This window comes from Acomys minous (genome assembly GCF_964271855.1).
Source record: "Acomys minous genome assembly, chromosome: 9".
Taxonomy (NCBI): domain Eukaryota; kingdom Metazoa; phylum Chordata; class Mammalia; order Rodentia; family Muridae; genus Acomys; species Acomys minous.
In genome coordinates, this window is record NC_140490.1 from 88,423,990 (window position 1) to 88,448,957 (window position 24,968).

General features: G+C 49.7%; 1 protein-coding gene across 3 annotated transcripts in view; it reads left to right on the plus strand.

Annotated features, from left to right (window-relative positions):
• The window catches only part of NUAK1 (NUAK family kinase 1), a 70,655-nt gene that overhangs the window by 35,885 nt on the left and 9,802 nt on the right, over window positions 1-24,968 (plus strand). For all 3 annotated transcript variants that reach the window (XM_084796296.1, XM_084796298.1, XM_084796297.1), the window contains 3 exons: window positions 10,949-11,100; window positions 12,980-13,045; window positions 24,745-24,864. In XM_084796296.1, coding sequence (XP_084652422.1) covers window positions 10,949-11,100; window positions 12,980-13,045; window positions 24,745-24,864 — 338 coding nt within the window. The remainder of the gene's footprint in view (window positions 1-10,948; window positions 11,101-12,979; window positions 13,046-24,744; window positions 24,865-24,968) is intronic.

The window sequence follows — 24,968 nt, forward strand, 5'->3', positions numbered from 1 at the left end:
AGATAAAAAAAAAAAAAAGAATTTTGTCTGCTGGCTCTGATTTCAGGCCTGAGTTCAGACATCAAAGGCGGGTGGTCTCACCCCCATTTCCCCTTTGAAAGCCTAAGAAACCCCATCCGCAAACCCTCTGGAGACTAAGCTAACGTCTTTACTGCAAGGCACAAGGCTTAGGAATTCAAGTCTTCCCCATCTGGTAGCAGTACCACATTTGAAAGCAAAAAAGGGAGGCGGGGCGTGTTGGCGAGGCAGCCTGGGCGAAGCAGCCTGGACCTTCCTGTGTGTGCCCTCGGTTTGGCGTTCTGGAAATCTCTCTTCCTTGGGTGAGGAGAACCCTGCCTCCCCACAGCACACAGGAAAACTTATATTGTCATCACTTATGATCATTCTCTATTAAAAGTGTTTAAAATGTGATCTTAAAACGAAAGAAAGAAAGAAAGAAAAGAAATAGACAAACTCCTCTTCCAATAAGCAGGACAGCCTCCTGTCCTGCCTTGTGAACCCTTCAGCTGCTGCCCTCTCTATGTCCTGGGCTAGAGAGATGGCTCAGAGGTTAAGAGCACTGACTGCCCTTCCAAAGGTCCTGAGTTCAATTCCCAGCAACCACAAGGTGGCTCACAACCATCTATAACGTGATCTGGTGCCCTCTTCTGGCCTGCAGGTGGACATGCAGGCAGAACACTGTATACATAACAAACAAATAAACAAATAAATCTTAAAAAAAAAAAAGTTCTATGAGAAGATGTGTCCTCAAGTAACCGCTGCATTTCGACCACAGGGCACTTTGGATGAAGCTCCTGCCGCTGAAAAGTTCTCCCCTACCTCTCTAGGAAGTGCACTAAAATAGGCGTCTCTAGTATTTATTACCTGGCCTCCTCCATCGTCGCCAGGAAATTAAGGTCGGAAACTTGAAGCAGCTGGTCAGTCTCATCCATCGTCACGAGAGAACGGGTGCATGAACGCTTCCTTGTGCTCGGCCCCTCTTGCATCATTCATATGGTCCGGGACCCATAGCAGAGGGAATGGTACCACTCACAGTGGGCAGTTCTGCCCAATGAAGGCAATCTCCCATAGACAAGGCTGCAGTCCAGCCTGCTCCTGAAAATCCTCATGGAAATTCTCCTCCTGGGTGCGTGTCAGGTGCACGGGGACACTCCTGTGACCCTTGTGACTCTTAACTAGTCTGCCCCTCAGCCCCAGAGCTTCTCTGGTTGAATTGGTCTGGTTGAGAAATGTGGAGCGACTTAGGACGACCTAAAAGAATTGCTCTTGAAACCTGCCCTGGTCTAATCGTCTGTTGTCAGGAGTCAGAGAGCATATTCTGGCCACAGGCACCAAAGAGCAGCGAGTGACACCTTGGGCCTTGGGTTGACTTCATACCCCATTTGGATGCCATCCTCCTTGGGGACCTTAGAGTGCCACGAAACCCTTTGTTGAACTTGGCAAAGTGGTGTGTCAAGCTTAATGTTTGCACAGCGAATTGCTGGGTATTGATTCAGTGTACCCCTCTGCTGCCACCCCCACAAGTTCCCAGTGAAATCCTTGAAAACCGGACTCACGCACATCCCCCCCCCTTCACAAGTCTCTCCCCCCCCATCCCCTATCCCCCCCTCCCCCCCCCCCCCCCCCCCCCGCTCTCCTCACTTTTAACTCTGCGAGCTAGCTCCCCAGCTGTGTGCCCGGCGCAACCACATTTTAAATGAGTTTCCTGTTAAATTAGCTCTTTGACCTTCATGTATATTATTTTCATTTGATTACACCCAAGTCATTTTTTTTTTCTACAGGCCGGAGATTAGAAATAAAACAAACAAGAAATTAATGTTTCTCTCTGATTGTCTTGCCTCGCCCTCCTGGATTTCCTGGAATTCACTATTTTCCAGTCCTTTAAATAATGCCACTTGTACTTGAAGCTATTTTTTTTTTAAAGAGTAAATGAAACTATATTGTGTTTAATACAGGGCCCTTTGTGATGAACTGTGGTCGCTGCTTAATTGTTTGCTTGGACCATCAACCACGTGCATTTAGGAAGAAAGGCTCATAGGACCCCCAAGAGTGGCCCTTATATGTGACTTCCTGAGGGAAGATGGGGTGACAAAGTCTGATCTTTTCTGCTTGGGGGACTTGTGCTTCTCTCTCCCACATCCATGAATCCTGACACAAGGCTCATGCTATAACGTGTACAGCAATGTGCTCTTGTGGGTAGATTCTGGCTGTGCAGGTCTGTTGTAACTTGGCGCTCTCCCAGGCTCATCTGCATTGAGACTTGCTGCCCATTGTAACAGCTCACACTTCCTGTTCTGGCCCTTGTGTGCTGTCATAATCTTTACAGCGAGGCCACAATTGAGAGTGACAAGCTCTGCAGGATGGCTCAGTGGATCCCTCAATAGCTACAGCAGAGGGGTGGCTCATAGGAACTACCTTGGCTTCTCTTCCTTGGCCAGGTGGTTGGGGGTGAGCCAAGCCCCCCCACAGCAAAGCCTCCCTGCGGAGGTGTGTGGAAGAGGATCCAAGGCTGTCTGCGCATCCGCGTCACTGATGGAGTCAGCCATGCTTGTTTAAAGAAGCTGCCTGTCAATCTGGAGCCCTTGCTTCTGCTTGGGGTGGTTGTGAGAGTTTAGATCAGTTACCAGGGACAGGAGCTGACTGACACGCATTCCCTCATAGTGACTAACTGGTGTGCGCTTCCCCACTGGCACCCCACCTTGTCTTCTCTTTCTCTGGTGTGTGTATGTCTCTGTGTGTGTGCATGAGTGTGTGCGCGCACACACACACAAGGCTGTTACAGAGCACTAGAGGAAATGACCAGTGTGATGTGTTTGTGGTGGTACCAATGGAGCCCATTTTACCTTAGAGCCCTGCTAAGTTGCCATGGACATGCCACTCTCCGCCACCCTGCCATGGTATGGTCTCAGGGGAGCTGCAGTCCAGTGGCTAGTCCAGGCTTGTGACCTTCAGATGCCTCCCACCTCTTCTCTCTATTTTAGGCTTGTCCTTTGCCTTCCTAGACTTTGGTATTGGGCCGCTCACACCATGTATGACTCTGACATAAGGGCAAAGCTCTTAGTGGGCCTTCAGCATCCCCAGATAGTGCCCATGTCTTGGTTTCCTTTTTTTTTTTCTTTTAAGTCTTATTTTATTTATTTATTGAGACTAGGTCTCTGTAACCCTACTAGCCGCCTTCCCTGGTCTCCTGAGAAGCAGGATTTTACAGGCTTAGACCACCACATTCTTGCCCCTTTTCTGACTTCCCTGAAGTCTAGCTCTGGCAGTGGGTGGGTGGCCAGGCCGGGTTCTCCTCCAGCCAAGATCCAGAATGAGTGTTGGCGTATTGTTAAGACATGTGTGAACCAAAAGGCCTTCCATTGTCCAAACTGGGAAGTGCCTGCCTGTGATTCAGCTCTGACCACCCCACTGGTTATGGGAGCCTTGAGTCTGGCTGAATTTTCTCACCCTCACTGCTGGGGCCTTCCAGACATCAGAGGACTGTTTTGTGAAGCCACCGAGCACCACCCCCCCCCAGAGGTATTTGCAATTTAGTTTTGGGGAATACACTTCTGAAGAATTAATCATCAGTGACTAATTAGGTGGCAGCCGACTTTTTCAAGCAAAGATTCTGTCGTTCCGAACTAAAGAGCAGGCTACAGGGTTCTAGAGGTTTCCATGAGAATCTTCCTCGTTGTTAATAAAAGCGAGTTCCCCCAGGAGTAGAAAGGACTTCTGGCAGCTTGAAGACATCAATAAAAACACTGTTGCTGCCTGCTGCGAGCGGAGGCACCCTGGGCAGATAGAATCCAAACTATACAGGGAACTCCAGCCAGTCCCCTCCTAAGCCCTTGTCCCTTTTGCTTAAAACCAACAAACTAGTCTTCCTCCTTTGTGAATCAGAAAGCTATCCTCCAATCCCATAGGAAGACATTGTAGATTTTCCAGAACCATCTGCTCCCACCTAGGGCATCCTGTAAATTGATCCCCACTCTACTTTCCTGCTAAAAAAAGGGCTAATGTATTTGGCTTAGAAATGGCCGTTGGTGGCTGGTTAAAACTCCCAGTGCATCCTCATCGTCAGCGAGTGTCGTCTCTATGTTTATGCACTTTCTCGAGCTATGGGAGTCCCAATATTAACCTTGGGGGCAGCAGAAGGGAATCATCAGGACCCTTGCAGACAACCAGAAGTCACAGGCAAACTGTCAGAGTGAACATCTGATAAAATTCAGGTTTAACGTGGAGAAGCAGCTGTTACTATAGCAACCAGTCCTCCACTCTCCTCCCTCTCCTCCCTTGAAATAGAAAATAAACAGCAAAAACCGTAATCCAAGTTGGTTTCTGGGAAGAAGCGAGGCGCTGATGGAAGAGGAAGTGCCTGCGTATTCTGTGCTGTGCCGGACCAATAGCAATGGCGTCTAATGAAAGCAAACCCCTGGGCGTTAAGGCCTGTTGGGTTCCATGCCTTTTTCTCTACCAATCTTCCAGACTCATTCAGATTTACACCACTTGGACCTTCTTCCCCTGTCTGCTAGGTGCCAGAAGTCTGAGCCATGCAGCTCGACTCATGGATAATTTGGTAGACTCGATTCCGTTTCCAGGCAGGGCAAGTGGGGCGCAGCTTCTTAAAGGCAAAGACTGCCACTTATATTGCTTTCTCGGCTTTAGCACAGAGCAGAATGCTCAGAGACTTCATGGGCTGATGAAGGGGGCTCCAGAACAGCTGTGAGGTGGGCTCCAATCAAGGAGAAATTTCGCTGAGCATAATGCAGGAACAGTGAATGGACTGGCTTGGGGGAGAGAATCATAATTAAGCCAGGCATTTTGTTGTTGTTGTTGTTGTTGTTGTTGTTGTTGTTAGTCACTCAAATTTGGAGTCAAAGAGACCTTAATGAGTGTCTGCCCAACAGCACGCATATAGCTATGCGGCAAAAGATGTGCGGTGTGCAAGAATGTTCCTAGTTGGGCCGGAGAGACAGCTCAATAGTTAAATGTGGGTGTTCTGGTAGGGGACCTAGATTCAGTTCCCAGCATGCACATGGCGACTCATAATTATCCGTAACTCCAGTTCCAGGGGAGCCTGTGCCTTCTTCTCACCTGAGGGTCCCGGCCACAAACCTGGTGAGTATACATACATGTAGACAAGATACTCATAGGCATAAAAACAAAATCAGTTAAACAACAACAACAACAACAACAACGATAAGTGTTCTCAGAAACTGCTCAGCAGGATCCTCAGCTGGAAACGGCTCAGTGTTTATCTAAGATAGAGTGAGGGAATCGGCACCACGCCCCTCCATGTATGACAGAGAATTCACAGCAATTTAGAGAATTCAATGATGTACAGCAATATGAATTATTCCTGCATACATTCATGAGGTTATTGAAGTCACACAAAAGAATATATCCTACGTGGTATATGCACCTGATGGGCATATAGTAGGCACATTACGGTAATGTCTTAGTTCTAAGTCTGGAAGATAATTTTGGGCAGAGGGCACTGAGTGGGGTGATGGAAGCTGGCAACGTTGCTCCTTGGAGGGAGTAATGGTTCTCCCATTACGAAGTGGGAAAATGCTGACACAGGTTGAGCGCCCCTGATCCAAACCCCTGCAGTCTGCAATGCTCTCCTATGCTAAATGTTTTGAGCACCAAGGTGGTAGACCACACATGGAAAAATCCCATACTGCGAAACTTTGTTCCATGCCCACAGTTATTAAAAATACAGTTATTGTTTTAACTTGGGGTGATGGACACCATGATCAAAAAACAAAAAAAACAAAAACACCTGGGGAGGAAAGAATTTATATCAGCCTACTTGGTATAGTCTGTCACAGAAGGAAGCCAGGACAGGAGCTCCAGGCAGGAACAGAGGCCGTGGAGGAATGCTGGCTGCTGGCTTGCTTTCAGGGTCTGTCTCAGCCACTTTCCTTGTACAACTGAGGACTCCCTCCCCACCCACAGCGAGCTATGCCCTTCTCCATCACTTAACAAGAAAATGCTGCACAGGCATGCTCACAGACCAATAAATATGATGGAGGTGAGTGCTTAACCTAGGGTTCCTCTCTTCAGTTTGTGTCAACTAACTCACACAGATCTTTTCAGCCTATTTGTTTTAGATGTATATGAAATATAAGTGAATTTCGTGCCTAGGCTGGGGTCCCCTGAGGTATGTTTTATATACCCTTGGTCCTGAGCTCCTGGTCCCGGTACTGGTTTCACAGGATCACTGTGATCAGCAGATGCTGAGTGTGTGGCATGCAGTCGCTGGTGAAGAGAAATTAACACTTTGGAGAGAAAGAGAGGTTACTGTCTGGGAACAAGTGACTCTTGAGCTTTTTCAGAGGTCCAGGGTTCCAGATGCTACTGGAACCTTCATTTCCCTCTTTCCTGTTGTCGTGGCAACGTTAACTCATCTGCCTGGCTGCCCAGGAGTTTCTAAGAGATATTCGCTGCCTTAGTATTTGATTCATAGCCCTCTTCTTGCTTCTCCTTCCTTGGGTCCTTGCCAGAAGCTTGGCAACACTCCTGTTTCTTGCTTTTCTCATGCTGTTTCTTCTACCCTGTCATATCTCCCTCTCTTGACATGGAAACACCTTCTTTAATTATCCCCAATGCCATGCACATAGTAGGTGCTTTCTGTGGCACTGCCACACACATAGTAGGTGCTTTCTGCTGCCCTCCCACGCACATAGTAGGTGCTGTTTCGTTGCCATGCACATAGTAGGTACTTTCTGCTGCTTGGCCATGCACATAGTAGGTGTTTTCTGCTGCTCTGCTGCTTTACTGAATCCCAGGCTGGGCACCAATGGGACCTGGCACAGTGCTACAGGCTGAGTCAAACTGAGCTAAGTTTCTATTCAGAGCCTACAGTTTCCTGGTAGGCCTGGCATGTCAAGGGCCACAGTTTTCCTTACCATCGTGGAGCCACCGGGCTTCTGAGTAAAACTGTCTGGCCAAGAGACACAGGCTTTCATTTTTCAGAAAGGAAGCCCTTCCCAACTGGTGGAAAATAAGCTTTTGCTTAGTGACTAATACTATAAACACAGACAAGATTTCTGGGCTTATAAATAACCAGTTGTAAGAGTGCCCTAGGGGAACAGCCCATGTTGTGAGAAGAATGCTCACGAGTGTGCCCGCCACCTCTCCGACAGTGACCTTATTCGTGGGTGAGGAGCCTCGGGGTCTAGGGCGCAGAAGCTGGCTATTCCTCGGTGCTGGTTCCCAAGACCTTAAACTTTAGCCATTATGAATGCCAGGCTATTCTGGAAAAGTAATAGGTGGTTTCTGGTTCCTTCCTGGCCAAAGACCCCGAGAGACTGGGGCAGCTGAGCCATGGTACAAAACCCCACACTGGCAAGGAATGTGACTAGAGTTTTTGTCTTGGAAGAGCTGCCCAAGAGAAAGGTGAAAAAAAAATACTTCAAGTGGCATGGAGGCACAGTGCTGAGGTCAGCTCACTGATCCTGCCCCCCACCCCAAACTCTGTCAGACTCATTGCTTGATGAGAGCCAGGCGGGGAGAATTGGTGTATACGGATGGTAACCGAGACGGCGCTTTGAGCCTGCAGGGCTGGCTGTGCAGTCTCATCCGAGCCCTGCTTGCGCCGTCTGTAGTTATGGTGGCCGTTCTGAGCCTGGCTAGACCAGGTGTTCCCCCCTCTATAAAACAAGAAGGCTTAAAGGACCACATCTATATGACATCATTCACACAAAATGCCTCTTAGCACGGGGCTGCTACAGAGTAGACCTACAGTCCTTGGTACTGGTGTTAAGAAAGGACTAGAGGCTTCAGCAGCCGCCCTGACAAGGTGTTATGCTGCCCAAATGCAGAATTCTCTTTGACAGTTAGCTCATCTAATGTGATGGTCAACTGTTGGCTGTGAACTTGGCCTGCCTCCTAGAGAGGGTGCAGATGATGCCCCATAGCCTGGCCTAACTAACCCCGGTGGCCAGTTCTGTGGCCCTGCCGACATGCTGACTACCCGTGACAACAAAGGGTGGTCTTACTTGACACCATCACAGACATCTCATGTTTCCTTACCGCTCCAGAGCCCTTCCTCTGGCAGTGGCCCGGTTTACCTGCAGAACCTGAGATAAGAACCTACCGTCCAAGGACAGCCAAGCCCAGCGGTGAGCATGTTCCAAGTATTTCATCTGTTTAGTCACCCGGTCTTTTTCCCAGAGTGCCTTGCGGGGCTCTGTACTCCAGGAAGCAGAGCCACGCAGCTGTTCTGCTTCTCAGGCATAGGGCAGTGGGGTGACAGGGAAGGGCTGGAAGCCAGTGAGGGTGTGGTGGGATGACCCAGGTGGATGGACCCTGAGTGTGAGTTTTCGACGTCAGAGCATCAGGTTTTGCCAGCGGAAGTTGCTTAGTGAAGTATCTGTCACTGCTGAGAGGCAGTGAAGTGCACAGTTGAAAAGGGAGTCCTCTCTGTGGGAGATATGCTCGTGCAGTCTCAGGCTCCTTAAGGATGCTCCAGACTTTGGGATGTGAGATCCTTGTTTATTTTTTTTGTGTGTGTGTGTCAAGGCACTTTTTTTTCTTTCTTCCTTCTCCCTACCTTAAGAAAACACACACACACACACACACACAAACAAAAAACTAGCAAACCTGCTGCTTCCTCAGGGTGCAGCACCCCTTCATTTCTGCAGCTTGAGCCACACATCCCGAGGTTCCCCCCCCCCACTTGCTAGTGCAATCCGGAATGAAATCATGGTAGGAGCCAGTTTTATCTGGCTGCCCCCTTTCCTCCTCCTACCTTCCTACCTCCTTCCCCTTCGTTTTATCAGAGAGTGTTGGCTGGACTGGAAGGAGCCAAAAAGGAACTGGGGAGGGGGTGGGGGAGGGGGGTCGGGGGAGGGGGGGGAGGGAGGGTGACTTTCTAGCAGCCCAGTGACAGGATGTGGGCGGACAAGGAACCCAAGGCTCAGGCAGGTCCCAGTGCAACTCAGTCACTCAATCTGTGTGTGTGCCTGCCTTGAATGCCAGGCCCAGGGAGGGGGCGGGGTGTCCAGTAATAGTAAAATAAATAATAATAACAACCAGTATTAGTGAATGCTGTATGTTTAGGCTTTGTTCTAAACATCTGCCAGCCTGTTATCAATACACCCTCCCAACAGTTCCAAGAAGCGCTTTCTGATTTCACTCACATTTTACATTTGATGATGTAACAGAGGCCCAGAGAAGGGGAGCGGTTCCCTAGAGTCACACAGCCAGCAAGGACAGCGTCCTAGGTTTTTTTTTTTTAGCACTCTCAGCCCAAGCTCAGAGAGGCTAGGCAGAGGAAAATGGTCCTGTAACCTGGATACGTTGCTATGAACGAGGCAGGTAGGATGTAGGATGCAGGAAGCTGAAGGCATGTGATACACAGATGCCAGGATAGGTAGGGGGTGAGGGCAGGAGGGGAGCGGGGAAACAGAAGCCGCAGCATGTGTGTAAACATGAAAAAAAAAAAAACGTAAATGGCTAATGGTTCTGTGTTGTTGGCCATTGAAGTAAGCTAGGAACAGCTGAAGCTGGGAAGGTAGAGGTGGGTGAAGGGAGGGTCTGAGGTTCTCTCTGTATCTGCTAGGAACGATGCCCTTTGAGACACTTACTATTTAGTCATGTCTTTCACTCGAAAGGCAGCTTACATGACAGCCTGAAGTAAAGCTCAGGGTGGGAGGGGGTGGAGGTGGAGTGACTGGCTGGAGCAGTGCTGGGGATCCAGAACCTCCTCTCTCGCTTGCCTGTTTCTCTGTCCGGACCCCTGAGTTTGACCTTAACAGCTGGAGAACACCAGAGGTTGGGGAGAGAAACCTTCACAAACAGCGTGGAAAAGATGAAGGTTGGGTGAGAAGGGACCCTGGGCTGGAGGCAGGGACACCCAGCTCCAGAGGGCTGCAGTGGTCCTCACTTCACTCCAGCTGTCTCGGGACTCCCTCGTCAAGCGTGATGCCTGCGCTAAAGTTGGTTCTTCCTCGAGTGGGTCTTGATCTCGGAAGCAAATCTCACAGCGGTTTCTTCCTTTTTTCAAATGGCAAAACTTCACAAAGTATTCCCTAGGTAGAGTGTTGTAAGGTTGAAATGAGTGAAACGGGCCTAAGAAGGGTCCGTAGGATTGTGTAGGACGCTGTGGGGGCACATTAAGGTTTATATGGAAAAAAAGATGAGTCCAAATGGTTTTGAGCAAAAAGATAACAGGATATGGGCCGGAGGAGAAGCGTTTGTCAGTGATGTGGTACCCAGTAGGCCTCATATGGTTGATGAGTGATAGTGCACGTGCGTGCACGTGTGCATGTGCGTTTCCGAGTGTGTATGTTTATATGCAGGTGTGGGTGTTCATGCATGCATGCATGCATGTGTGTGTGTGTGCGCGCACGCATGCGCCACGGTGGACATAGAGGTCAGTGAGCAACCTCTGCTGTCAGCACTCACATTTCTACCATGTTCCCAGCAGTCTCTTATTTGATGCTGTGTAAGCCAGCCTGGCTGGTGGAGCTTCCAGGGACAACTCCTTGTCCCCACCTTCCAGTCCCCAAGCAGGGGCATTGGCATCACATACATGTCATGCTATTGCATTTGGCTTTTACTTGGCCTCTAGGGTTCTGAACTCAGGTCCTCACGTCTGGGCGGTAAGCGCTTTACTGCTGAGCCTTCTCCACAGCCCTAGGCTCGTGTTGGTTATTTAGCCTCTGTCCACTCTGTGGGCAACTAAGCAGGGTAGGAAGGGGACTGGGGAGAAATGCCCTTGCTAATGGCATATGTTTCTCTCAGCTGTACAAGGTGGGTTCAGGGGCAGAGCGACGCCACCATTGTCCCAAGTCCTCCTGGTGTTGAAGGCACAGATCTGTGACCTGCTCCCTCGGCTCCTCACCCCCACATCTGACTCAGTGACGTCTCCGCCTTCTCCCTTGCTCCATCTCTGCGGCCATAGCGAATCCTGCCGGATAACGGAGCGTTTGTTTCTTCCTCCCCTGCCCCACAGTGTTCGAGAACAAAGATAAGATTGTGATCATCATGGAATATGCCAGCAAAGGAGAGCTGTACGATTACATCAGCGAGCGGAGACGCCTCAGCGAGAGGGAGACCAGACACTTCTTCCGGCAGATCGTGTCTGCGGTGCACTATTGTCACAAGGTATGGCCTGTAAGTTTGGCTGTAGGTGGTCTTCTGGCACCTCACGATACTTTTAATATTATAGAAGCCTTTGTTAGTTCATTGTGGAAATATACAGACTAGGAAGACAAAAATCCCCCTATTCAAATCCCATGCATGTACGTGTGTGTGTGTGTGCGCACGCGCGCGTGTTCATGTGTGCAGGTGTGTTCATTAGTGCATGTGTGTGTAGAGGTCAGAGGTCAGTGCCAAGGGTCCTCAGTCACTTCCCACCTTAGTTTTACAGACAGGGTCTCCCACTGAACCTGGAGCTTGCCAGTTCCGTTAGATTGCCTTGCCAGTGACTGAGCCCTCAGGATCTGCCTGTCTCTGTATATCGGTGCTAGGGTCATAGATGTGTACATGCAACCCTTTGGTTGACGTCTTTGTGGACACGAGAGACACCCATGATCAGCCCATACAGTAGTCTGTGACTTATCCTCAAGAAACTCTGGAGGAGGGTGCCACAAACAACTTCCGGTATTTGAAGCGTGTGACTACGTCGGTTGTGTATGAATGGGACTTTCTCAGACTCCTTCCGTCTTCTATGTCAGGCAGGAATGTGACCATGTGAACCAAACCTTTCCCGGTATTTAATGTAAGACCAAAACAGAATCAGCTTCCCTGTTCTCCGTAGCTCTTCTCCGGGAGACTTGTTTTTATGCATTCCTGAACCTAGGACACCTCTGGAGAGTTTGGATTAGCAAAAACAGTAGTGCGAGCACATGCCATCTCTCTCCAGTCAGGGATCGTGGAGAAATGAGAAGCTGTCAAACAGAAAGAAAAACAAGCTGAAAAAAAAAAAAACCAAGCAGGGCCAGGCTCATCAGGTTGCTCAATACAATGGCTTTTCTCCACAGAAGCTGTTTACCCAGAGTGACGTTGGGACCCCACTGCCTGATGCACATCCACACAGCTCCAGAGCCATTCTTTCAGTCTGCTCTGCCCACTACCCCTAAGAGACTTGAGCAGGCCAGCTGGACAGAACTGTCACCCCAGCACCCCAGCTCCCCAGCTCCCCAGCTCCCCAGCTCCCCAGCTCCCCAGCTCCCCAGCTCCCCAGCTCCCCAGCTCCCCAGCTCCCCTGCCCATTGGTGTTCTTTCCCCTTAAGCTGGCTGGCTGCTATGAAGTTCAGCATCCTGGTTGGCCAGCATTTTGCCTGAATGAAAAGGTCACAAGGTATAATAACAGTCCCCAGTGGCTCTGGGCTCACTGGTCCTGTGACCACGCCTCCTCCCTTTTCATCAGCCCTGAGTCCCATAGAGTGGAGAGGGGGCTTTTCAAGTCTTTCGAGCGGGCTGCTTAGGAAGCATCCGAGACAAAGCTTAGGAGACTGGGTCAGGCCTCTTTCTAGCACGAGGGATGCTGCTGACAGACAGGCAGACAGACATGCAGGCAGGCTGTTCCCAGAGCCCTATGCTCAGAGACCCCAGCTGAGATGTCAGCAGCCTCCCTGGAAACCCCCGTCTCAGACAGGGTCTACACTCTCTGGGATTATACTGCTCTCACACTGCCGATGTACATTACCACAAAGAATCCCCCCCCCCCCCCCCGCTGGTTTACAGGCTCTGGAGGGGTGGGGGTGGGGAGAATGGATTCCAGTCATTTTTCCTTTAACCGCACACAGCAAGTGACTAATGCTCTCCTGTCGCTGGTTGCTGTCTGGGGAGCGTCCTGACAGCGAGCGCAGGCCTCAAGGATGGAGGTGAAGACCACCACTGGCGCGGGTGTATTTCTTTCATCTGTCAGACTGTCCCCCGTGCCCGCCTGGCCTTCTCCCCCCCCTCCCCCCCAAGAGCTCTCATGCTGTCTGTCATCTCACCAGCTCCTGTTCACGTCTTCCCTGTTTTCTCATTGCAGAACGGTGTGGTCCACCGGGACTTGAAGCTGGAAAATATACTGCTTGATGACAACTGCAATATTAAGGTAAAGCTCAGGCAGAGCCTGGGTGTGGCAGGTGGGTGTGGCTGGTGGGTGTGACGCCGCATAGGCCCGGGATCTGAGGCAGTCACTCTGTCCCCTGGCAAGACTCCTAGCAATCAACTCATTCAGTTTAATTCAATAGGCAGGAAGGGGTCCCTACTACCTGCCAGACTCTCCCTGCTGACACACAGTCCCTGCCCTCAGGAAGTGCATAATCTGGTGGGCAAAATGATGCTAGTTCAGAAAGGGTGAGGGAATGCTTGCTACTCTTCCAGAGAACCCGAGTTTAGTTCATAGCACCCACATCTGGGCTGCTCACAACCACCTGGAACTCAAGCGCCCGGGGATCCTACACCCTCTACTGGCCACCATGGACACCTGCACTCACATATGCACAGGTACACACACACACACACACACACACACACACACACACACACACACACAATTAGAGATTTAAAAAAAATCAACCTTAAAGAAAAGGCGAGTGGTGGAGTTCACATGACTGCGGCTCGAGCTGGAGAAAGAGGGACAGGGTTCAAGGGCCTCCCGGGGAGCACTCTGATTGTCCTTTCAGACCACGGCTGCAAAATAAGCAAACACCATTTCAAAATAAACGGCGCTCGCTGTGTGGGTTTCATTTTGCAATGCCCTCTGTACTCCCAACACTGCGAGAGCCCTCCAATGGGACACTCGTGACATGAGAGGCTCCTCCCTGGCCCCCAGACAAGGCATAGGAACAATCTCACACCTCGTCTTGTTGTTGTTGTTGTTGTTGTTGTTGTTGTCAGTCGATGGATGGGTGTGTGAGGGAACCTCACTCTTGCTTGGAAGGACGGCGCTGTTTTAGAGTTTGGAACTTGTTTCAGGGTTTGTAGAACATGGCAGTCAACCATTAGTCAGGAGCATCCTTTGAGCAATCCTTGACAGAAACAGCTCCCCTTCCTCCATGGCCTACTCACAAAATAGTCGACCCCTGTTACATATTTCTGTGTAGTCCATAGTCTCTTCCTTTCTGGTAAGTGGCTGGATTATTCTAGAAAGAGCACTATCAAGTTTTGGGTTGTTGTTTTTTTTTTTTAAGGTATGGGTTGGAGATGGTGGAACACTTATTTAACACACATGAAGGCCTGGGTTTAGCTCCCAGGATTGAGAAAGGGAGTGGGGAAAGCAATTTATAGGTAGTGGCGCTTCCTAGCTCTTCGCCATTGGGAAAACCCAAAAACTCACATAACTAAGTTTCTTCGGTTACAAAATAGGCAACAGTAACAGCCACAGACTGTTGCTCTGGGGCCTTTACAATTTATCCTCTATGTTCAGACTTAAAAGTGTTGGAATCAACTGTCTACAAATTAGTCCAGGCGAGGAGTAGCAGCTCTGGAGCCGGATAGCCAGGTTTCTGCTAGAACTCTGTGTCTTACTGATGCCAGGATGTTGGATACAGTTCTAGCCCATTGATTTTTTTTTTTTTTTTTTTTTTTTTTTTTTTTACCATGTCAGGGAGGGAGGCTAGCTCTGTGACCGCCATTTTTTTGTTCGTTTTCTCCAGTACATTTTTTCCCCCCGACAGCTTCTGTGGACAATCCCCGATTCTAGGCAATCGGTAGCAAATGTGAAATCCTTAGCTAAAAATAGGGTCAAAGGAGATGGCACTTAGCTGCGTTCATCCCAAGAGCTTGCCTAAGTGGCTGGGCCCTGAAGGAGGAAATGCATGGAAAGCCAGCTGCTGGGAAAGTGGGTTGGGGGTGGGGGGGGGGGTCGGGCCCTGCTGCAAAATCGGGCCCTTGCCTTCTAAGGGTTCTGTGCTATCCGCTGATCTCTGTGACTCTGTCCATTTTCTTCCTGCCACCTGTCGCTCAGAGCCCTCAGAACTAAATGTAGTCTTTACAAGGTCTGGAATGTGAGCCTCTCGCCTGGGGATTAGGTTCTGTGGTACAGTGTGACCTCTTGGTCCCGTGGTGTAGTCCCAGAAGTGATAAGGTGCATAGCTTCCTGTGGAGTCATATAATTCCCTAATGGCCAGGAAGAATGGCCCAGAATTCAAAAAGTTATTGTCTAGGGGACAATGGTGCAGCAGCCTGGAAGAGCAGCTCGTTTGCAAATGGAATGGAGCTGTGGCTTTCCAGGGCCAGGTTTCCATCTGTTTCTATAGCCAAGTAGTCACCTAGTGCTTTACAAAACTCAAGTTTGGTTCTATATTTCCTTTTGTCTTTGTCTTAGGAATCTATGCTCTTCCTCCTCCTGGCATTTCCCAGAGTGGGAAAACACACACACACACACACACACACACACACACACACACACAGAATCAAATCCGTCTTTTTGGAAAGTCATCACTTACTATTTTCTCTACTATCTCAAAGAATTCAATCAAGACCTGTTAATGTACTTGAAATAACTTGTTGAGGGTCGTTTTCCAACCCAGAAAGTCTAAGGGACGTGGCCCAAGAGAAGCAGTTGGTACTATCTTCGTTTTCCCAGAATACCCTGTGGTGCCTGGCACATGGTGGCGTTTAGAACTGTTGGCTTTGGAGGGCAAAGGAGTGCTGAACCAGGATTAGAACTCACGTGTTTGCCTTCCAGGCAAAGCCTTTTCATCATCTCACACCCACTTCCAAGGTTTTTTTTTTTTTAAATGTGTTTCAGCTGGTGTTGGTTGCTCTGTCTTCCGGCTGTACGGGCTCCACTCTCCCTGACGCAGCATTTTGCAGGAGCATATTTAGAAAGGACAGTTGCTGACAGGAGCAGTCAGACACATGGCCACAAGCTGGCCTCCGTGTGAATGAGAGGCTATCTCTGCCTGGGCCTAGTGGGACCATGGGTACCAATGCGTTACCAACCGACCCGGTTAGAGCAGGGGGACCGGTTGTTCCTTTGTGGGTCCACACGGCCTGCGTTTAAAGAAAGTGACATGATGGCCCCAGGGAGCCTCCATAGGTGCTTCTAGCTTAAATGTGTTCGATGTGGCTTCAATTTCGGGTGTGAGCCCGTGTGGCTGGTTTTCCTTCCGTTCTCTGCCTGACGTTGCTTTGCAGAGAGCACATCTGGTTTTTGGAAATTATTTATCTGGCCACGGCAAGAGGGTGCGGCTTCTAAAAATATTCATGCAGTCCAAAGGCAGAAGGAATGAGCGCAATGCTGCTGCCGCCGCCGCCGCCGCCGCCGCCGCCGCCGCCGCCGCCGCCGCCGCCGCCGCCGCCGCCGCCGCTGCTCGCATTCCGTCCTCTGTGGAAGCACGAACTAAAATAAGCACCCGGACGAGCATTAATTTGCAATTAATAAAAACAGGCCAGATTCACATCCCACTCTCTGGGAGAATGGAATGCTGACAATTCCCAGAGAAGGCTCCCGGGTCGTCCCCCCCCCCCCCGTAAAACTGCCTCCCCCCCCCCCCACTCCCCACGCCCCCGGAAGAGGTCCAGGGACGCGGGTCAGCTGACCTTCTCTAAGAGGGCTGGGAATCTGCTGAGCTCTCAGAGCTCGGGGGAGAGGAGCGGAGGGGCGTGGGTCTGCTGCGCCTGTGACAATGGACGCATGGTTGCTGTGGCTTAAGAAAGAACCTTTGGGGCTGGAGAGATGGCTCAGAGGTTAAGAGCACTGGCTGCTCTTCCGAAGGTCCCGAGTTCAATTCCCAGCACCCACATGGTGGCTTACAACCACCTGTAATGAGATCCGGTGCCTTCTTGTGGTGCTACACGTGTGGGCAGAATACTGTATAAATAATAAATAAATCTTTAAAAGAAAAGAAAAGGAAAGAACCTTTGAGTGGCAGGGACAAGATAAGATAGAAATCTTGGCAGCTTAGCAAGGTGAGGTTCATGGTCCTCCGGGCTTTTGAGTGTGAGAACTTTATATTCTTGCGTTACCCAGCTCATATACCCCATCGTGTGTGCACACGTGTATACGCAGGGCTGTTTATGTCGTGGAATACCTGTGCTGCCTCGAGCCAATCGTCCGTTCTCTCAGGAGCTGAGTATCTACGATCGGCAATATGTCTTTGATCATACCAAGCGTCGAGTGCTAGTCTTTAGTCCTGTGCTGGGTGTTGGGGAATTTAACGCTGAGTCAGACTGCCAGGTCTCTTTTGTCCTGGAGCTCAGAGTCTGGAGATCATTCAATTAGCAGTGATAATGAACCACCGGATGGCCACACACCCGCTCTCCGCCCCCATCCCCACCCCCTCACACCTCCTCCAGTGGTCTTGAGGTTTCAGCTGAGGGCAATAAACAAAGGGACGTGTGGGATCCAGTTGTCCAGTGAAGGGTCAGGGTGCGGACGGAGCCTGACGGTGCCATTCGGTGGCCCCGGAAGGCTTCCTTGCATTGCACTTGGACTCCTCGGATCGAGGGAGCTTTCTCTGGCTTCCTACCCTTTGGGACGCACGGTTACTTCTGTCTGAAATGCCCTTTCCACTCCTCCTTGTCCATCTGTCCTTTCGGGGGTCTTCCTCCAGAAAGATTTTTTTATCCCTTGGCAGCCCAGGTGCTCTCCTCCTGCCCCCCCCCACCCGCCGCACCCCCACCCCCACCCCATGCCATCTGGATGTGCTAAACAGGAAGGGGGTGAGTCTGTCTAGCCAGACAGAGCAGAAAGCCTTTGAGGAGGAAGTGGTGACAGGCTGGGGACGGATCTGACAGAGAAAGGATGGGATGCCGAGCTTGCAGAGGAAAGGAAAAGAGAAGAGGAAAGTACATTTGCTGAACTCCTGCTGGAAGCCAGAGTCCTGGGCCAGACCTTCCACGTGGCGTCTCCTTTGGTCGCTTTTTTTTTTTTTTTTACAGGAAGGAAGATTCCTAGAGCTGATCAGGAGCCTGGCTGGCTACAAATCTCTTCCCACTCCATCACAGAATCTCCTCTTTACTACCAACCCCGAGATTTGCTCTCTGTCCCAGGCACGGTCACCTGAGGGTCCTCTCTTTTTCTCTTTTGAGTGCTGCTGACTTGCAGACAGCTGTCCCTGGGAGGGAATCTCCAAGCGCTGATAGTGGCCAACAATCAGGCTGAGAGAGCCCAACTGTGGGCAGAGCAGCCATCCAGGACACTGGAGATGCTGGTGCAGCTAAGTGGCACCGGCTGTGCATTAGCGTCCTCTGCAGGGTGGTCCCTGTCACGCCTTCGAGTAAGAGTTTCCCAGGTTGCTCTTGGCTGGTTGTTTCTGGTCTCAAGAGATAATTCTTCTGAAGATGAAAGCCAGTTGACTCCCTCCCGCCCACTGTTCCACATACTCCCTTCTGACTGCACAGGACAGTGGCCGTGCTAGGTGAAGCCACAGTAATTAACTCTGAGGCCGGATAGGAGTGATGGAGTATGTCTTCCTGCTTGGAATTACTATCTTCCTGGACTCACAGAAAGTCCATTTCCTGTGAACAATGACTCCCCTTGACCTGGAGTTTAACAGCCAGGGTGGCTCTGCAAAGGCTCCTCTGGCAAGCCACTTGCCTCAGTTTCTTTATCTGCCAAGAGGGAATACCGAACAATATAGTAAGGCCTTTCTCCGAGGGTTGCTGCAAGGAGAGAGGAAGGTTTGCCTAGGGCCCCTAGGCAGTGCCATGCTGCTGCGATCATTACAAGTCTTATCCACTGAGTGTCATTTCCGCAGCACCGGTTAGTACTTTTGCAGATCTGTTTCCCAGCGGAGCCTTCACACCGAAAGCTCAGAGAAGTGTCACCGCTTTACTATGGAAGGCCTGCTACACGATAGGACACGGGCTTTGCACTTGCCGTGTGCCTGTTAATTTGGGTTCGCAACAGCCCTTCCTAATGGACCATTCAGGTCTGGGGCAGGGCCTGAGAGTCTGCTCTCTTAAGATGCTCTGGGGTGATACTGATGCTGGCTCAAGGACCCGGGTAGGTGTAGCAATAGACTGACTGGCAATGCCTCAGAGCTGGAAACGGGTGGAGCAGGGATTGGAGCTAGAGTGCGGGAGCTCTACCTGCCCCTCCTCCTTTCTTTCTTTCCTGTGAGGTTGCCACTCACACCTGGACCTGCCTTTTCCACCTATGGCTGAAGGTCATGCATCTCTCTTGGCTCTGAGGTGAGCTTCTAGGGCTGTCAATTCTGAGCTGGCCTCTAGGTGTTAATGGGGATGCCTCCAGTAGTCCTTTTTTTAAACAACTCTATGGGCAAGAGTGCTGAGTCTGGTTTTGTAGACAGACAAATGGAGTGGCTTGGTGGTACCCACCCATTTTTAACCTAGTAATGACAAGGTCAAAGTTCAACCCAGATTCTTATGACTCGGAAGCCTCTGATCTTTGGTTTCTGAGTCATAAGAGTCGGGGTTGGGCGCTTCCTGCTAGATACTGCCAGGGCCCAGCTGCCGGTCCTAATTATCCTTGTCATAAGCTTTGTTCATCAGCCATGAACACCAACAACCTGGTTCCTCTTTCCGTCAAGTGAGCTTGTTATTCCTAGTGACCTTAGGGTTAATTCTTTTTGGATGGTGGTAAAATATGCATAATGTAACTTAAGACCGACTGTACTTCAGTGTCTAGCACAGAGGCAGGAAGTATCCTCGGTATTCTAGAACCATCCTGGCACCCAGCTGCAGCCCACAGCCCTATTCTGCACCTGGTTCTCCACGCCCATTAGGTTCTCCCCGCCCCCCGCCCCCAGCCCCCGGGTAATCCCTACCGTTCTACTTTCTGTTTCTATGATTTGTCTACTCTAGGGACCGGGTATAAATAGGCTGAGACAAGGAGTATCTTTTTTTGAGCCTGGCTTATTTCACACTGCACTGTCTTCAGGGTTCGCCTGTGTTGAAGTGGGGTTAATCCCGCTGACACTTGAATGAGCTCCCCGCCCCCCGCGTGCCCCCCCCCCCCGTTAAATTTATCCTTTTCACTCTGATTCTCACTCTCTAAAGAGGCGCACCTCTAAAGAGGATCACATAGTCACAGGGACGGTCCAAATTAAACTCACGAGACTAACTACTCTGATGCCTTTCAGCCTGTAGGCTGAATTGTATGATAATAGTGTGAGTCCAAGGGTCGTTCTGATTTAATTTGGGGGCAGGTCAACAGCTTAGCACCGGCAACAACAACAGTAACAAAACTGAACAAACAATCAGAAAAGCCAACCAACTCCCCGCCCCTGCTACCACCACCAAAACAGAGAGGCCTCTTTTTCCAAGGCTAACAGTCTGTCAGCAAGGAGCTACCCTAAAGGGCTTGGGGCAGAGCTTAAAGTCTGTCTTCTAAGATGCTATGAAATGATGCTGATGCTGGCCAGATAGGAATGGGGCAAGACTAAGAAATGGAACTGAACTGGGAGTGGTGGCGCACGCCTTTAACCCCCAGCATTCGGGGAGGCAGAGGCAGACAGATCTCTGTGAGCTCGAGGCCTGTCCGGTTGGTCTACAAAGGGAGTCCAGGACAGCCAAGGCTACACAGAGAAGCTGTCTCGAAAAACAAAAACAAAGAAATAGAGCCAGGTGGATGATGGACAGAAGACTCATTTTAGAGCTTGGCAGCAAGGTGGGGGAACCCCCCCCCCCCCCGAGTATCTTGTTGCTTTTCTTTGTGACCATCAGCAAACCTTCTTAGGAGACTGGAACCTTCTTCAGCAACTCCCATTTCCTGCCATTCAGGCCTCTTCCACGTGGAGATCAGTTCTAAGATGCATTGAGTTTTGCAAAGCTATGTTTAAATTGAACCCTTCACCTATTTCGATTTCGCCTCCCCAGCCCACCTCCTCACTCTTTGGAATTTTGCTTTTTCTAGGCTGCTGGTGTTTGTATTTGGTTCGAGTCCCTCTGTAGAGTCGTGTTTATTTAGAAAAGAGGCCTTAGGTAATGAATGGCATTTGGTGGGAAAACTAGTACCGCCAGCCAACGAAACACTCAAGATAATGGAAGATAATGGAAATCAAATGGCAGTGTTGCATTTTATTTTGATGTTTGACGTTGGGTGCTGCCCCAGGCGGTAGCCCAGTTGGTCCTCTCTGGTAAATGGGAAGATGCTTTAGCTAGGCCCACGAGGCTTACCACCTTCCTGACTCACGTCAAAGAAGAGAATGACTCCTTCACTTTGTGATTCAAGTCAATTTACTCACATGATGGTTCAGGGGGACCTCTTGAGCCTGTGGACAGTCCCTGGCATTACAGTGCGTGCTATCTCACGCGTCCTGAAAGCCATTACCTATCAGGGTCTAAAGGCAAATGTGTCATTGCCATCGTACACACTATATGTATGCTTTATACCATTTAACTGTCATGACACCACGGGGCCAAGGGAGATTTTTACCTCTGTGTTACAGATGAGAGAACGGAGGTCTGGGTGGATATGTACCCAGGGGGTGTCTCCCCACTTGGCAACAGTGGATTCGTATCCAGTGGTGTCTCCCCGCTTAGCAATAGTTGATATAAGCTCCATGTGACACTAAAAATCCTAGAGCCGAGTGGCTCAGAGTCTGAGAACGCTCTGTGTGTGTGTGTGTGTGTGTGTGTGTGTGTGTGTGTGTGTGTTGATTAATATTGCTTTTCCGCTCAAGTGCCAAGAACACGGGCTAATCTGGACTTCTATTAATCTTGTGTCCACAGCAATGACAGTTTTACGGGGAGGCTGATAAGCGTCAGTCTGCAAGGACGGGAGTGGGCTGAAACATAAACACACTAATCCTGAGTAGAAAGCAGAGATGCCCAGCCCGTGTGAAAGCTCCTGGGGCAGGCTACAGTGTGCATGTGCAATGGGTGTGCTCACACACATGTGTTGGAAAGCTCCGATGTGTCCCAGACGGTATTGGCACTGCTGAGTGCATCCCTACCCCCACCCCCCCTCGCCCTGTGACTGAGCAGGGCTGCATCTGTAGCCAGAGGGAGGCTGAAGCCTCAGGGCTCCTTGGAAACTCCTGAGTTGAAGCCGATCCGTTCTTCTGATTGACAGGACGAGCTTTGCAAAGCTTTCCACCCGACTCCCTGCAACCAGTCAAGGGGCCTTGATAAGCAAGTGGAATTCAGAGCAGTTAAGTGCAATCTGAGCCCCAAGAATGCCTTTTCTGAGGGCAGTTGTGCACAGCTGCTTTGAATGACATTCCAGTCATCCAAGGATGACTTTAAAAACAAAACAAAACAAAACAAAACAAAACAAAAGTAGCCTTATTGGAGGGGCTTCATTCAAAACAGCTTCTGTGGCATTTAGCCCCAGAGGCTCCCTGGGCATGTGGATCGCACATACAGAAATCAGGCTGCGGATAGTGGAACACACAGGGGGTTCAACTTGCAAGACTGGCAGAGACAGACAGAATCTGCAGACTCTCCCAGGGCAGTGTGATTGGGGGCAGGGTGGGGGGCCCGTGTGAGAGGTGCACATGCGCACTGCTGCCCAGTGCTCACATTTTGTTAGATGGATAATTCCAACTCCTTAAACATATTTCCTTGTTTGGTAAGTGGAGTTCTTAAAACTGTGGTAAAATTGCCATAACATAAAATTGACCGTTTTGAGCAATTAAAAATATTTAAATCTATTTTTAAGTCGGTGTCCCTATGACATTTGACATGAAGTATATTCATATTTTTTATGAATATAGCTTTTGATAGAATTGCATTAGCGAATTCTTCTCCAGTGCTGGATAACTGGGAGATTTTGATAAATGGTAATTGGGATTATTATTATTATTATTTTATGTAACTATGAATTCCTTATGCTTTTTCAAACTATAATGCTTATTGTAGTGGTGAGCATTTCTTGACCAGGGACAGCTGCTAAAGAGAAGGTGGTACAAAGACGTGGAGCCTTATGCAGAGGACTTGGAGTCTGGTAGAGAAGCCAGACATGTATGTATGTATGTATGTATGTATGTATGTATGTATGTATGTATAGTATGTACAGATGTGTATATGTTTATATGCATACAGATGTAACCGCATTGCTCTAAAGGACATCATGTAAAATCCTTCACGAAGCTAAAGACTGCACAATACGACGGACACGAGTCTAGATCAAACATTTGCACTGAATGTGCGTGCTTAGGGGAGGGCTTTTGGGTGCTCCGTCTCATCTCAATGGAAGATTTCCTCCTTCTCATAATAATCCTGTGAGATAGGACAGGTAGAGACCCTGCGTTTCTGTCTTCTGCCGGTATGCTAGGCTTAAAGCCGTTTCAGCGATCTCCGTGTCATACAGATGGCGAGGGGGAGGGTTTGGGCTGGGCTGTAATGGTTCAGAGCTCGGTGCTCTCTGTTCATTTCAACTTGAGTCACGTGCACATGAAATGCAGAAAAGGTGGTGGTGTCAGCTGCGTAAGTCAGCGTGAAGTGCATACCACTGTGGTCCCCCTCAGTCAGGATTGGTGGCACACCTGCAAGCCCCGAAAGTCCAGAGGCGATGGAGGAGGGTCACCAGGTCCAGTTCAACCTAGATTACAGAGTTAGTTCAAGGCCTTCCTGAGGAACTTACTGAACGCTTGTCTCCGATGAATAATAATAGTGAAAGGCCCGAGTCCCTGTGTTTAGCCCCTAGGGCTACAGGAATTAGACTACACCAAATTCCCACCTTGAACTGAAATATTATATGAAACATTCTAGAAGCAATTTATATGTTTTAAATCGTGAGCCATTCTGAGTGGTGGGGACAGAGTCTTATGTCATCTGTCTTGATGGGAAGTGAACCATCTATTTGTCCAGAGTATCCACATTGTATATGCTACCCACCCAACTGTCACTTAACAGTTGCCCTGTTTACCAAATTGGCTGTTTTATTGTAGTACCTGTGTTTAGGTGACGTTATTTTTACTTAACTTTGGCACAAAGTGCAGGATCAATGATGCTGCCTGTTAATTTTATTAGTAGATTGTTGTAATTGTTCCTGTTTGTTATTGTATGTCACTGCTAATCTCTTATTATTTTGACTTATAAATTATCCTAGATAGACGTGCATGTTTAGAGAAACGCCACAGCAGGTATAAAGGGTAGTTCTCTTGAAAGTTTTAAGCATCCCTTTGCAACTTTGGAACGTACGCCATCACTAAGGTCTACTCCGCACTTTAGTGCTTATTGGGAATGCCAAGTGGTGATTTCTGTGGAAAACTGTTATTATTGGGATGTTTCGGCTTATAGGTGAAATGTCCCCCCAAGGGCTTATGTGTTTGAACACTTGGTCCCCAGTGTTAACATATAAGCAGCTTCACAAACCTGCGTCCAGGTTGCTTAGCAACCTCTGACGTCATTGCTTGCTTGCCACCAGGTGTGGGTCCAGGATAAAATAACACCATCTCTCTCTCTCTCTCTCTCTCTCTCTCTCTCTCTCTCTCTCTCTCTCTCTGTCTCTCTCTCTGTGTGTGTGTGTGTGTGTGTGTGTGTGTGTGTGTGTGTGTCTGTCTGTCTGTCTGTCTGTCTGTCTGTCTGTCTGTCTCTGTCTCTCCCTATCTTCATGGCCCACTCAGGTCCCAATTCCTCTCCACTTCCCTTCTCCCCCAAATAAGTCTCCCCATATTCCTATCTGTTACGTGCCATCTCCCACGCAACACCCAGCTGCCTAACACCCAGCTGGTGCTTTTGTTTGGGGAGGAAGTGGGTCACTAAGGGCCTTGAAGTGTTATAGTTAGTTACACCTGTATTCGGTGCTATTGACTGCACTGGGAGGCACTTGGTTTGAGAGACAGCAGTGGCCCAAGCGTCCTCACCTGTCCTGGGTGGTTCGAGTCAGTTTGCAGACCCCCAGCGACTCCACTCTAACACATCGCCTGTGGGTCTGTCTTCTCTTCACAGATCGCTGACTTTGGCCTTTCCAACCTGTACCAGAAGGACAAGTTCTTGCAAACGTTTTGTGGGAGCCCACTCTATGCGTCTCCTGAGATTGTCAACGGCCGGCCTTACCGAGGGCCAGAGGTGAGCAGACTGCTGGTGTGGAGGAGCGGAGGGCCAGAGGGGTAGGGAGGGTGCAGGCAGGAACTAGGTCTCGGGAAGTTCCTAAAACTCTCAAAGACCAAACA